The sequence below is a fragment of the Macaca fascicularis genome, chromosome 9, assembly GCF_037993035.2.
Source record: "Macaca fascicularis isolate 582-1 chromosome 9, T2T-MFA8v1.1".
In the NCBI taxonomy this organism is placed as follows: Eukaryota; Metazoa; Chordata; class Mammalia; order Primates; family Cercopithecidae; genus Macaca; species Macaca fascicularis.
In genome coordinates this window covers 33341999-33356069 of record NC_088383.1, presented here as the reverse complement: position 1 = coordinate 33356069, position 14071 = coordinate 33341999, and the positions used below count along the sequence as shown (strand labels likewise).

The following is a 14071-nucleotide window of genomic DNA, read 5'->3' as shown; positions in this document are numbered from 1 at the left end:
ACACATGCACAAGCTTCAGTAGCCGATTTGATCAAATGGAAGAAAGGGTATCAGTGATTGAAGATCAAATGAATGAAATGAAGCGAGAAGAGAAGTTTTAAGAAAAAAGAGTAAAAAGAAATGAACAAAGCCTCCAAGAAATATGGGACTATGTGAAAAGACCAAATCTACATCTGATTGGTGTACCTGAAAGTGACAGGGAGAATGGAACCAAGTTGGAAAACATTCTTCAGAATATCATCCAGAAGAACATCTCCAACCTAGTGAGGCAGGCCAACATCCAAATTCAGGAAATACAAAGAACGCCACAAAGATACTCCTCGAGAAGAGCAACTCCAAGACACATAATTGTCAGATTCACCAAAGGTGAAATGAAGGAAAAAATGTTAAGGGCAGCTAGAGAGAAAGGTTGGGTTACCCACAAAGGGAAGCCCATCAGACTAACAGCAGATCTCTTGGCAGAAACTCTACAAATCAGAAGAGAATGGGGGCCAATATTCAATACTCTTAAAGAAAAGAATTTTCAACCCAGAATTTCATATCCAGCCAAACTAAGCTTCATAAGTGATGGAGAAATAAAATACTTTACAGATAAACAAATACTGAGAGATTCTGTCACCTCCGGGACTGCCTTAAAAGAGCTCCTGCAGGAAGCACTAAACATGGAAAGATGGTACCAGTCACAGCAAAAACATGCCAAATTGTAAAGGCCATCGATGCTAGGAAGAAACTGCATCAACTAATGAGCAAAATAACCAGCTAACATCATAATGACAGGATCAAATTCACACATAGCAATATTAACCTTAAATGTAAATGGACTAAATGCTCCAATAAAAAGACACAGACAGGCAAACTGGATAAAGAGTCAACACCCTCAGTGTGCTGTATTCAGGAGACCCATCTCATGTGCAGAGACACACATAGGCTCAAATACAGGGATGGAGGAAGACCTACCAAGCAAATGGAAAACCAAGAAAAAGCAGGGGTTGCAATCCTAGTCTCTTGATAAAACAGACTTTAAACCAACAAAGATCAAAAGAGACAAAGAAGGCCATTACATAATGGTAAAGGGATCAATGTAACAAGAAGAGCTAACTATCCTAAATATATATGCACCCAACACAGGAGCACCCAGATTCATAAAGCAAGTCTTGAGAGACCTAAAAAGAGACTTAGACTCCCAAGCAATATTATTGGGAGACTTTGACAACCCACTGTCAATATTAAACAGATCAACGAGACAGAAAGTTAAAAAGGATATCCAGGAATTGAACTCAGCTCTGCACCAAGCAGACGTGATAGACATCTACAGAACTCTCCACCCCAAAACAACAGAATATACATTCTTCTCAGCACCACATCACAGTTATTCCAAAATTGACCACATAATTGGAAGTAAAGCAATCCTCCACAAATGTACAAGAACAGAAATTATAACAAACTGTCTCTCGGACCAGAGAGCAATCAAAATAGAACTCAAGATTAAGAAACTCACTCAAAACCACCCAACTACATGGAAACTGAACAACTGGCTCCCGAATGACTACTAGGTACATAATGAAATGAAGGCAGAAATAAAGATGTTCTTTGAAACCAATGAGAACAAAAATACAGCATACCAGAATTTCTGGGACACATTTAAAGCAGTGTGTAAAGGGAAATTTATAGCACTAAATGACCACAAGAGAAAGGAGAGATCTAAAATTGATACCCTAACATCACAATTAAAAGAACTAGAGAAGCAAGAGCAAACACATTCAAAAGCTAGTAGGAGGCAAGAAATAACTAAGAGCAGAACTGAAGGAGATAGAGACACAAAAAAAACCTTCAAAAAAATGAATCCAGGAGCTGGTTTTCTGAAAAGATCAACAAAATTGATAGACCACTAGCAAGACTAATAAAGAAGAAAAGAGAGAAGAATCAAATAGATGATATCAAATGATAAAGGGGGTATCACCACCAATCCCACAGAAATATAAACTACCATCAGAGAATACTATAAACACCTCTACACAAAAAAACTAGAAAATCTAGAGGAAATGGATAAATTCCTGGACACATACACCCTCCCAAGACCAAACCAGGAAGAAGATGAATCCCTGAATAGACCAATAACAGGTTCTGAAACTGAGGCAATAGTTAACACCCTACCAACCAAAAACAGTCCAGGACCAGATGGATTCACAGCCAAATTCTACCAGAGGTACAAAGGGGAGCTGGTTCCATTCTGGAACTATTTCAATCAATAGAAAAAGAGGGAATCCTCCCTAATTCATTTTATGAGGCCTACATCATTGTGATACCAAAGCCTGGCAGAGACACACACAAAAAAGAGAATTTTAGACCAAAATCCCTGATGAACATCGATGCAAAAATCCTCAATAAAATACTGACAAACCAAATCCAGCAGCACATCAAAAAGCTTATGCACCACGATCAAGTGGGCTTCATCCCTGGGATGCAAGGCTGGTTCAACATATGCAAATCAATAAACGTAATCCAGCATATAAACAGAACCAAAGACAAAAACCACATGATTATCTCAATAGAGGCAGAAAAGGCCTTTCACAAAATTCAACAGCCTTTCATGATAAAAACTCTCAATAAACTAGGTATTGATGGGACGTATCTCAAAATAATAAGAGTTATTTATGACAAACCCACAGCCAATATCATACTGAATGGGCAAAAACTGAAACAACTTTGAAAACTGTCACAAGACAGGGATGCCGTCTCTCACCACTCCTATTCAACATAGTGTTGGAAGTTCTGGCCAGGGCAATCAGGCAAAAGAAAGAAAAAAAGGGTATTCAATTAGGAAAAGAAGAAGTCAAATTATCCCCGTTTGCAGATGACGCAATTGTATATTTAGAAAACCCCATCTTCTCAGCCCAAAATCTCGTTAAGCTGATAAGCAACTTCAGCAAAGTCTCAGGATACAAAATCAATGTGCAAAAATCACAAGCATTCCTATATACCAATAACAGACAAACAGAAAGCCAAATTATGAGCGAACTCCTATTCACAATTGCTTCAGAGAGAATAAAATACCGAGGAATTCAATTTACAAGGAATGTGAAGGACCTCTTCAAGGAGAACTACAAACCACTGCTCAATGAAATAAAAAAGGACACAAACAAATGGAAGAACATTCCATGCTCATGGATAGGAAGAATCAATATCATGAAAATGGCCATACTTCCAAGGTAATTTAGAGATCCAATGCCATCCCCTTTAAGCTACCAATGACTTTCTTCACAGAATTGGAAAAAACTACTTTAAAGTTCATATGGAACCAGAAAAGAGCATGCATTGCCAAGACAATCCTAAGCCAAATTAACAAAGCTGGAGGCATGACGTTACCTGACTTCAAACTGTACTACAAGGCTACAACCAAAACAGCATGGTACTGGTACCAAAACAGAGATATAGACCAGTGGAATGGAATAGAGCCCTCGGAAATAATATCATACATCTACAACCATCTGATCTTTGACAAACCTGACAAAAAAAAAGAAATGGGGAAAGGATTCCCTATTTAATAAATGGGGCTGGGAAAACTGGCTAGCCATATGTAGAAAGCTAAAACTGGATTCTTTCCTTACACCTTATACAAAAATCAATTCAAGATTGATTTAAGACTTAAATATTAGACCTAAAACCATAAAAACCCTAGAAGAAAACCTAGGCAATACCATTCAGGACATAGGCATGGGCAAGGACTTCATGACAACAAAAGCCAAATGTCAACAAAAGCCAAAATTGACAACAAAAAAATTGTCAACAAAAGCCAAAATTGACAAATAAAATCTAATTAAACTAAAGAGCTTCTGCAGAGCAAAAGAAACTACCATCAGAATGAACAGGCAAACTACAGAATAGGAGAACACTTTTACAAGCTACCCATCTGACAAAGAGCTAATATCCAGAATCTACAAACTTAAACAAATTTACAAGAAAAAATCAAACAACTCCATCAAAAAGTGGGTGAAGAATATGAACAGACACTTCTCAAAAGAAGACATTCATGCAGCCAACAGACACATGAAAAAATGCTCATCATCAGTGGCCATCAGAGAAATGCAAATCAAAACCACAATGAGATACCATCTCACACCAGTTAGAATGGTGATCATTAAAATGTCAGGAAACAACAGGTGCTGGAGAGGATGTGGAGAAATAGGAACACTTTTACACTGTTGGTGGACTGTAAACTAGTTCAACCACTGTGAAAGACAGTGTGGCAATTCCTCAAGGATCAGAACTAGAAATACCATTTGACCCAGCCATCCCATTACTGGGCATATACCCAAAGGATTATAAATCATGCTGCTGTAAAGACAAATGCACACGTATGTTTATTGTGGTACTATTCACAATAGCAAAGACTTGGAATCAACCCAAATGTCCATCAGTGACAGACTGGATTAAGAAAATGTGGCACATATACACCATGGAATACTATGGAGCCATAAAAAAGAATGAATTCATGTCCTTTATAGGGACATGGATGAAGCTGGAAACCATCATTCTCAGCAAACTATCACAAGAACAGAAAATCAAATACCGCATGTTCTCACTCATAGGTGGAAACTGAACAATGAAAACACATGGACACAGGGTGGGGAACATCACACACCAGGGTCTGCCAGGGCGTGGGGAGAGGGGGGAGGGATAGCATTAGGAGATATACCTAATGTAAATGACAAGTTAACGGGTACAGCACACTAACATGGCACATGTATACATATGCAACAAACCAGTACGTTGTCCACATGTACCCTAGAACTTAAAGTAAAATAAAATATAAATATATATAGAGAGAGAGACAAACGAAAACAAAAATAAAAATTTACCTAAAACTTATAAGATGCAGCGAATGTTGTACCAAAAATGAAATTTACAGCTGTAGACACACATTAAAAGGAAATCTCAAATAAACAACCTAATTTATGCCTTAAAAAAGCTAGAAAAGGAAGGACAACCTACACCCAAAGCTGGCGGAAAATTAACAAAGGTAAGATCAGAGATAAATGAAGTAAATGGAAACATAATAGGTAAAATGTATGAAATCAAGAATTGGTTCTTTGGAAAGGCTGATGAAATTGAGACATTTAGCTAGATTGAATAAAAGAGAGAGACGACTTAACAAAATCAGAAATGAAAAATAAACATAATTTTATAAATTAATAAGGATTATAAGAAAATACAATGCACAACTGTACAACAAAAATTGGATTACCAAGGTTATATGAATAAATTTGTAGAAACACCAACCTACCAAGTCTGAATTATGAAGAAATAGAAAATCTGAACAATAGAGGAAGTAGAGCAAGATGACTATAAATAGAATCTTCCACAAATAGTCCTCTGCACATGAACACCAAATTTAACCACTATCTACACAAAAAATGGACCTTCATAAGAACCAAAAAACAGCTTAGGTACCATCTCGCTCAGAGTGAGAAAGAGCACCAAGTGTTTTCTTGAGGTCTCCAGTTCCAGACCTTTGCTCTTAGATGGCATTTCTGGACCTACCCTGGGACAGATGGGAGACTGCTGCCCTGAAGGGTGAATCCCAAGCCTGGCAGCATTCACCAAAAACTAACTAAAGAGCCCTTGGTCCTTAAATAAACATAGACAACACCCTGGCAGTGCTCCCCATGGGCCTGTGGTGGTCCTGGTGAGACTCCTCTGCCTTTTAGTGAAGGTGATTTTCTCTGGTGGCATATAGTAATTACTTGCTTCTATTTTTTGTGTATCCATTGATATATTTTTAGATTTGAAGTTACCATGAGGCTTGCAAATCATATAACCCATTATTTTAAACTGATGATAATACTGATTGCACAAACAAACAAGCAAAAAGGAAACTAACAAAAACTCTTAAATTTGCCATTTTGATGCCAATAATCCTTAAATTTGCCCTTTTTGACATTGCAGCTAGTAACACTTAATTTTCCCTAATTCTAGAATTAAATTTTCCCTAATTCTAGAATTGAAAAATGCAATGAACATGCTGAATAATGCATCAGAGTCCTTAATAGCAGAACCGATCAGGCAGAAGAAAAAATTTGCGAGTTTCAAGACGGGCTATTTGAAAATACACAGTCAGAGGAGAAAAAAGAATAAAAAACAATGAAGCATGCCTATAAGATCTATAAATTAGGGAAAATTTAAGTGTTATTAGCTGCAAAGGCCAAAAAGAGCAAATTTAAGGATTATTGGCATCAAAATGGCAAATTTAAGAGTTATTGGCCTCAAAGAAGAGGTAGAAAGAGGGAGATGGGGTAAAAATTTATTCAAACAGATAATAACAGAGAACTTCCCAAACCTAGAGAAAGAGATCAATATTTAAGAACAAGAATGTTATAGAAGCAGATTTAACCCAAAAAAAAACTACCTCAAGGCATTTAATAATCAAACTCTCAAAGGTCAACGATAAAGAAAGAATCCTAAAAGCAGCAAGAGGGAAAACAACAACATACAATGGAGCTCCAATACATCTGGCAGCAGACTTTTCAGTGAAAATCTTGCAGACCCGGAGAGAGTAGTATGACATATTCAAAGAGCTGAAGGAAAAGGACTTTTACCCTAGAATATTATATCTGGCAAAATATCCTGTAAGCATAAAGGAAAAATAAAGACCTTCCCAGACAAACAAAAGCTGAGGGATTTTATCAACACCAGACCTGTCCTATAAGAAATGCTAAAGAGAGTTCTTCAATCTGAAAGAAAAGGACATTCATGAACAATAAGAAATCATTTGAAGGTATAAAACTCACAGGTAGTAGGAGATAGAAAAACACAGAATAGTGTAACACTATAATTATGATGTGTAAAATACTCTTAAGTAGAAAGACTAAATAATGAACCAATTAAAAATAAATAGAACTACAACAACTTTCCAGGACATAGTTAACAATAAAACATAAAGAGAAAACTCAAAAAGTTAAAAAACAGGGGGATGAAGTAAAGTGTAGAGTTTTTGCTAGTTTCCTTATTGCTTGCTTTTTGTTGTTGTTCTTGTTGTTGTTTGCTCGTGCAATCAGTGTTAAGTCATCGTCAGTTTAAAATAATGGGTTATATGATTTGCAAGCTTCATGGTAACCTCAAACCTAAAAATATATACAATGGACGCACAAAAAATAAAAAGCAAGTAATTACTACATGTCACCAGAGAAAATCACCTTCACTGAAAGGAAGACAAAAAGGGAGGAAAGAAGGAAGAGAAGACCACAAAACAACCAGAAAAGCAATAACAAAATCGGAAGAGTAAGTCCTTAGAATCAATAACAACACTGAATGTAAATAGACTAATCTGTCCAATCAAAAGATACACAGTAGCTGAATAGATTTACAAAAAATCAATATCCAATGATTGGTTGTGTACAAAAAGCACACTTCACCTGTAAGGATACACATAGACTGAAAGCATAGGGATGAAAAAAAGCATGTTCTGTGCAAAAAAATCAGCAGGAGTAGCTACACTTATATCAGACACAATACATTTCAAGATAAAAACTATAAGAAGAGATAAAGAGGAACATTATATAATGATAAAGGGGTAAATTTAGCAAGAGAATATAACAATTGTAAATATATATGCACCCAAAACTGGAACATCACAGTTTATAAAGCAAATATTATTAAAGCTAAAGAAAGACGTAGACCCAAATACAATAATAGCTGGAGACTTCAACACCCCACTTTCAGCATTAGACAGCTCATCCAGACTGAAAATCAACAAAGAAACCTCGTACTTAATCTACACTATAAACTAAATAGATATTTACAGAACGCTTCTTTCAGGGGCACCAGAATACACATTTTTCTCCTCAGCACATGGATTATTCTCAAGCATAGACCATTCATTAGGCCACAAAACAAGTCTTAGACCTTTCAAAATAATGAAATAGCCAAAATTTGGAAGGAGCCTAAGTGTCCAGCAACAGATGAATGAATAAAGAAAAAGAAAATGTGGTACATACACACAATGGAGTACTATTCAGCCATAAAAGGAATGAGAGCCTGTTTATGTGCAACAACATAGATGGAACTGGAGGACATTATGTTAAGTGAAATAAGCCAGGCACAGAAAGACAAACTGCATGTTTTCACTTATTTGTGGGAGCTAAAAATTGAAACAATTGAACTCATGGATGGAGATTGAGAGTAGAAGGATGGTTAACCAGAGGCTGGTAAGCATAGTGGGGGAAATGAGAATGAGTACACAAAAACAGAAAGAATTAGTAAGATCTAGTATTTGATGGCACAACAGGGTGACTATAGTCAATAATAATTTAATTATACATTTTAAAATAACTAAGAAAGTAAAATTGGATTATTTGTAACACAAAGGATAGATGCTTGAGTTGATGGATACCCCATTCACCCTACTGTGAGTATTACACATTATATGCAGTATCAAAATACCTGATATTCCCCATAAATATATATACCAACTATGTATCCAGAAAAAAATTATGAACTAAAAATTTTAAAAAGAAAATCTGAATAGACCTATAACTAGTAAAAAAAATTGAACTGATAATCATAAACCTTTCAACAAAGAAATGTCTAGGACCAGATGGCCTCACTGATGAATTCTATGAAACATTTAAAGAAGATTTAACACCAATCTTCCTCACACTCTTCCAAAAAATAAAAGAATAGGTAAAACTTACAAAATAAGACCAACATCACCATGATACCAGAACCAGAAAAAGACATTATTTTTAAAAACATACAGAGCAATATCCTTATGATAGAGATGTAAAACTTCTCAAAAATACTAGAAAATGGACTAATGGCATATTGAAAGAATCATACACCAAGACCAAGTAGGATTTATCCCAGGAATGAAAGTGTGGTTCAAACTAGGAAAACCATTCAGTATAATACACCACATTAATAGAACAATGGAAAAAAACACATGATCATTTCATCTCAATTGATTCAAAAAAATGCACGTGACAAAATCTGTTACCATTTCATAGTTTAAAAAACACTCTCAAAAAACTATGAATAGAAGAAAACTTCCACAACATGATAAAGTACATTTATAAAAACCCACATCTAACATACCTGCCTTAGTTCATTTTCTATTGCTATAACTGAATACCTGAGACTAGGTAATTTGTAAAGAAAAGAAATTTATTTCTTACAGTTCTGAAGGCTGGGGATTTCAAAGCTGAGGAGCTACATCGGAGGAGTGTCTCCTTGCTGGTGGGGACTCTCTGCAGACTGCTGAGGCTATTCTGGGCATCACATGGCGAAGAGGCTCACAAGAGACAGACAAACTTGCTTTTATAAAAGACCCATTCTCTTGATAACCCAGTAATCTATGAATGGATTAATTTATTCATGTGGCAAGGCCTCCATGACCCCAATCAACTCCCAAAGGTTCCACCTCTCAACACTGCTACAACGGGGACCAAGTTTCCAGCACATGAACTTTTAAAGTTTACATTCAAACCATAGCAGTATCCAATTGTGAAAGACTGAAAATTTTCCTCTTAAGGAAAAAAATGAGCACATCTGCTTTCATCACTGTTATTCAACATTGTACTAAAAGATCCAGCCAGAGAAATTAGAAAATAAAAAGAAACAAAGGGCATACAAATTGGAAAAGAAGAAGTAAAACTATCTTTATTCACAGATGATTCATATATATATAATTTCAAAGGTTCCACACAAAAACATAAGAGTTAACATACAAATTCAGCAGTTACAGAATACAAATCAGTGTGTGCTTTGATTTAAACGTGTCTCCTAAAGTTCATATACTAGAAACTTAATCCCTGCTGCAACAATGTTGAGGGTTAGGCTCTTTAAGACATAATTAGGTCATGAGGGCTTCATCCTCACGAATAGCTTAATACCATTATTGTAGGAGGGGGTTAGTTATCACTAAGTAGGGTACTGAGTTTGTCCCCCTTCCTCTCTCTGTTGCTCTCTCATGCTCTCTCACCCTTCTGCCTTCTGCCATGCGATGATGCAGCAAGAAGGCTGTAGCCAGAGGCAGGTCCCTTGACCTTGGACTCCCCAGCCTTCAGAACTGTAAAAAATAAATTTTTCTTTATATTAGCCAGTCTGTGGTATTCTGTTACAGCAACCCAAAATGGAGAAAAATGCAGGGAATGAGAGTTATTGCTTAATGAGTTTCCTTTGGGGGTGATGAAAAGTTGTGGAAATAGATGTTAGTGATGTTTGCACAACACTGTGAATGTAATTAATGCCACTGAATTGTATACTTAAAAATGGTTAAAATGATATATTTTATATTATGTATACTTCATATTTTGAAAATTTTAACATGATTAATTCAGTTCAGCTTGACTGCTGGGATAAAAGACAACGTCTTTAGATAATAATGAATATTTAGCTCAGATAATGGATCATCACAGGTCAAACAGTTACAGGCATTCCCACTTCAAAGCACAACAGAAGAGTGTTGCTCCTGTATCCTACACCATGACCATTTAATTTTGTTTTAAAAGTAAAAGCAAAAAGAACAAAGCTGGAGGCATCACACTACCTGACTTCAAACTATATTACAAGGCTACAGTAGCCAAATCAGCGGGGTACTGGTACCAAAACAGAAATATAGACCAATGGAACAGAACAGAGGCCTCAGAAATAACACTACACATCTACAACCATCTGATCTTTGACAAACCTGACAAAAACAAGCAATAGGGAAAGGATTCCCTATTTAATAAATGGTGTTGGGAAAGTGGCTAGCCATATGCAGAAAACTGAAACTGGATCCCTTTCTTATACCTTATACAAAAATTAACTCAAGATGGATTAAAGACTTAAACGTAAGACCTAAAACCATAAAATCCCTAGAAGAAAACCTAGGCAATATCACTCAGGACATAGGCATGGGCAAAGACTATATGACTAAAACACCAAAGCAATGGCAACAAAAGCCAAAATTGACAAATAAGATCCAATTAAACTAAAGAGCTTCTGCACAGCAAAAGAAACTACCATCAGAGTGAACCAGCAACCTACAGAATGGGAGAACAATTTTGCAATCTATCCATCTGACAAAGGGCTAATATCCAGAATCTACAAAGAACTTCAACAAATTTACAAGAAAAAAACAAACAACCCCATCAAAAAGTGGGTGAAGCATATGAACAGACACTTTTCAAAAGAAGACATTTATGCAGTCAACAAACATATGAAAAAAAGCTCATCACCACTGGTCATTAGAGAAATGCAAATCAAAACCACAATGAGATAACATCTCACATCAATTAGAATGGTGATCATTAAAAAGCCAGGAAGCAGCAGATGCTGGAGAGGATGTGGAGAAATAGGAATGCTTTTACACTGTTGGTGGGAGTCTAAATTAGTTCAACCATTGTGGAAGACAATGTGGCGATTCCTCAAGGATCTAGAACTAGAAATATCATTTGACCCAGCAATTCCATTACTGGGTATATACAAAGGATTATAAATCATTTTACTATAAAGACACATGCACATGTATGTTTACTGTGGCACTGTTCACAATAACAAAGGCTTGGAACCAACCCAAATGCCCATCAATGATAGACTGGATAAAGAAAATATGGTACATATACACCATGGAATATTATGCAGCCCTAAAAAGGATGAGTTCATGTCCTTTGCAGGGACATGGATGAAGCTGGAAACCATCATTCTCTGCAAACTAACACAAGAACAGAAAACCACACACCACATGTTCTCACATATAAGTGGGAGTTGAACAATGAGAACACATGGACACAGGGAGGGGAACATCACACACCGGGGCCTGTCAGGGATGGGGGCTAGGGGAGGGATAGCATTAGGAGAAATACCTAATGTAGATGACGGGTTGATGGGTGCAGCAAACCACCACGGTACATGTGTACCTATGTAACAAACCTGCACGTTCTGCACATGTATCCCAGAACTTAAGGTATAATAATAAAAAAAAATTTAAGTTTAGGTCAATGCAATAAAATATGGATTGAATACTAACATTACATATGTTGGAAAGGAAGAAAAAAATTATCTTTGCTTTTAACCGTATAATATATCAAACACCTAAATAACCTAGCAAAAATATTATGTATACAGAAATCATCTTTTTTCCTGTTATGCTCAGATTAATTTTGGGTGTCATATTAAGAATTCATAATGCCACCTACTATTATTTGCTTGAGATAAAGCTACCACTTCCCCTTTACACAGATCTTAGTTAAAATCGATTCTCTAAGTAATATAATGATAACTCACCAATTTTTTTATTTTATTTATTTTTTTTTTGAGATGAAGTGTCACTCTGTTACCCAGGCTGGAGTGCAGTGGTGTGATCTTGGCTCACTGCAACCTCCACCTCCCAGGTTCAAGCGATTCTCCTGCCTCCACCTCCTGAGTAGCTGGGATTACAAGCACGCACCACCATGCCAGGCTAATTTTTGTATTTTTAATAGAGATAGGGTTAGTCAGGCTGGGCTCGAACTCCTGACCTCATGATCCACCCGCCTCGGCCTCCCAAAGTGCTGGGACTACAGGCGTGAGCCACCGTGCCCGGCCCACCAAGTTAATTTTTATATAATTGTTGTTATATTTGTATGCTATCCAGTGACTCCCTAACAAGTTGTTTGTATATTTAATAATGTTCTCCCCTTATTTATTTATATCATGGGAACACATAATTATTCACATTTTCATCTTCCAAAACAGAATCTTTTTACCTTGAGATTTTTCTGGTGCTTGGTAAGTTTGTTCTTCAGTCTTCTTTTGTAATTGTTCTTCTGAAACGTCAGCCTTAATAACAAAGTTGTAATAAGTAATTAGAAATTATATACATATATATATCAAGACTGGTATTTAATTACCTGCTTTGAGAAAAAGAGCTAGCTTTTTGCTCTCATCTACAATGTCATTGCAGAAAACATTTTATTTTTTATTATTTCCTGAATGTATCAAATTTAAAAGTCAGAACAATTAATGGACCTGAGAGGCAATTGGGAACACTGAATAGTAAGGAGGGTGCCCGAGCAATATTGTGATTTTTTCCTTCGCAAATAGTTCTAAGAAAATAGTGTTAATAATTATTAAGATTCTTGTTTAGATTTATATTTTAGTCTGTTTTAATCTTTAGAAGAACTCAAATGACTTACAAAATTATTATTATAGGAATACTTTAATAAAATGTATGATTAAAATATATTGTGGATACATGTCAGATATGTACAGCCTTTTTATCTTTTCTCTTTTTCCTAGCATTTTTGCCATGAGAATTTCCTACTTAAATGCTTTTTAACAAAAGCAGTTCTAAAATTTTTTTAGATCTTGTTTAGAGACCTATATAAAATTATTTCAAAATGAGTTGCTTTTACAATCATTTTATTGTATAAAAATATTTTTTTGTAGATGAAGCTGAAAACTATGAAAATTTCCCTTATCTCAGAATGACATACCTTTTATGTTACCATTAAAACTAAAATATAACCCACAACTTTTTTATCAATATCAAACAATTTGTATAAGTTAAGAATATTACTTAGATTCCCAAATATTACTTTCAGCATTCTAAATATAAAGCAGGTTGTGTTAAAAGGCAAACTTTTAATTCTCTTGAAATAAGAAAATATTGAATTTTCAACCTATTTAAATGGGTTAGTATTTATTTGGGATATTGAAGGAGCAATATGAAATAAACAGCTTTCAAATTTATATATATATCATACCTTTTTACTTTCTGTAAGAACAGGAGGTAAAATGAATGGTGACATCACTGTTTCATTTTTTTGAGCCAATGTTCCAACAGACAGTGAATCTTGAACCTCTTTGCTGGATGATACTGTTGTAAGTGATTTATCACGGGTCTCTGATGGAGATTTATTGGATTGGTTTTCAGCAACTGAAACTTCATTTGAACTCTCTAAAAATGCTGATTCATCTTGAGACTTAAGGATCTGTGAAAGATCTGAAATAGCAGGGCTAGATCGTTTCTTCTCTGAGCTTTAGAATTATAAAACATCTGGTATTAGATTATGTGAAGACCATTTTATTTGCAACTGAAGAATCATTTTAA

General features: G+C 35.6%; 1 protein-coding gene across 3 annotated transcripts in view; it reads right to left on the bottom strand.

Annotated features, from left to right (window-relative positions):
• Positions 1-14071, bottom strand: part of CCDC7 (coiled-coil domain containing 7) — a 433255-nt gene that overhangs the window by 273784 nt on the left and 145400 nt on the right. For all 3 annotated transcript variants that reach the window (XR_012417571.1, XM_065520519.2, XM_074001364.1), the window contains exons 18-19: positions 13725-13998; positions 12726-12798 (exon numbers count right to left, since the gene is read on the bottom strand). Coding sequence is in view for 2 of the 3 variants with exons in the window: in XM_065520519.2 (XP_065376591.1) it covers positions 12726-12798; positions 13725-13998 (347 nt within the window). In the remaining variant the exon portion in view is untranslated. The remainder of the gene's footprint in view (positions 1-12725; positions 12799-13724; positions 13999-14071) is intronic.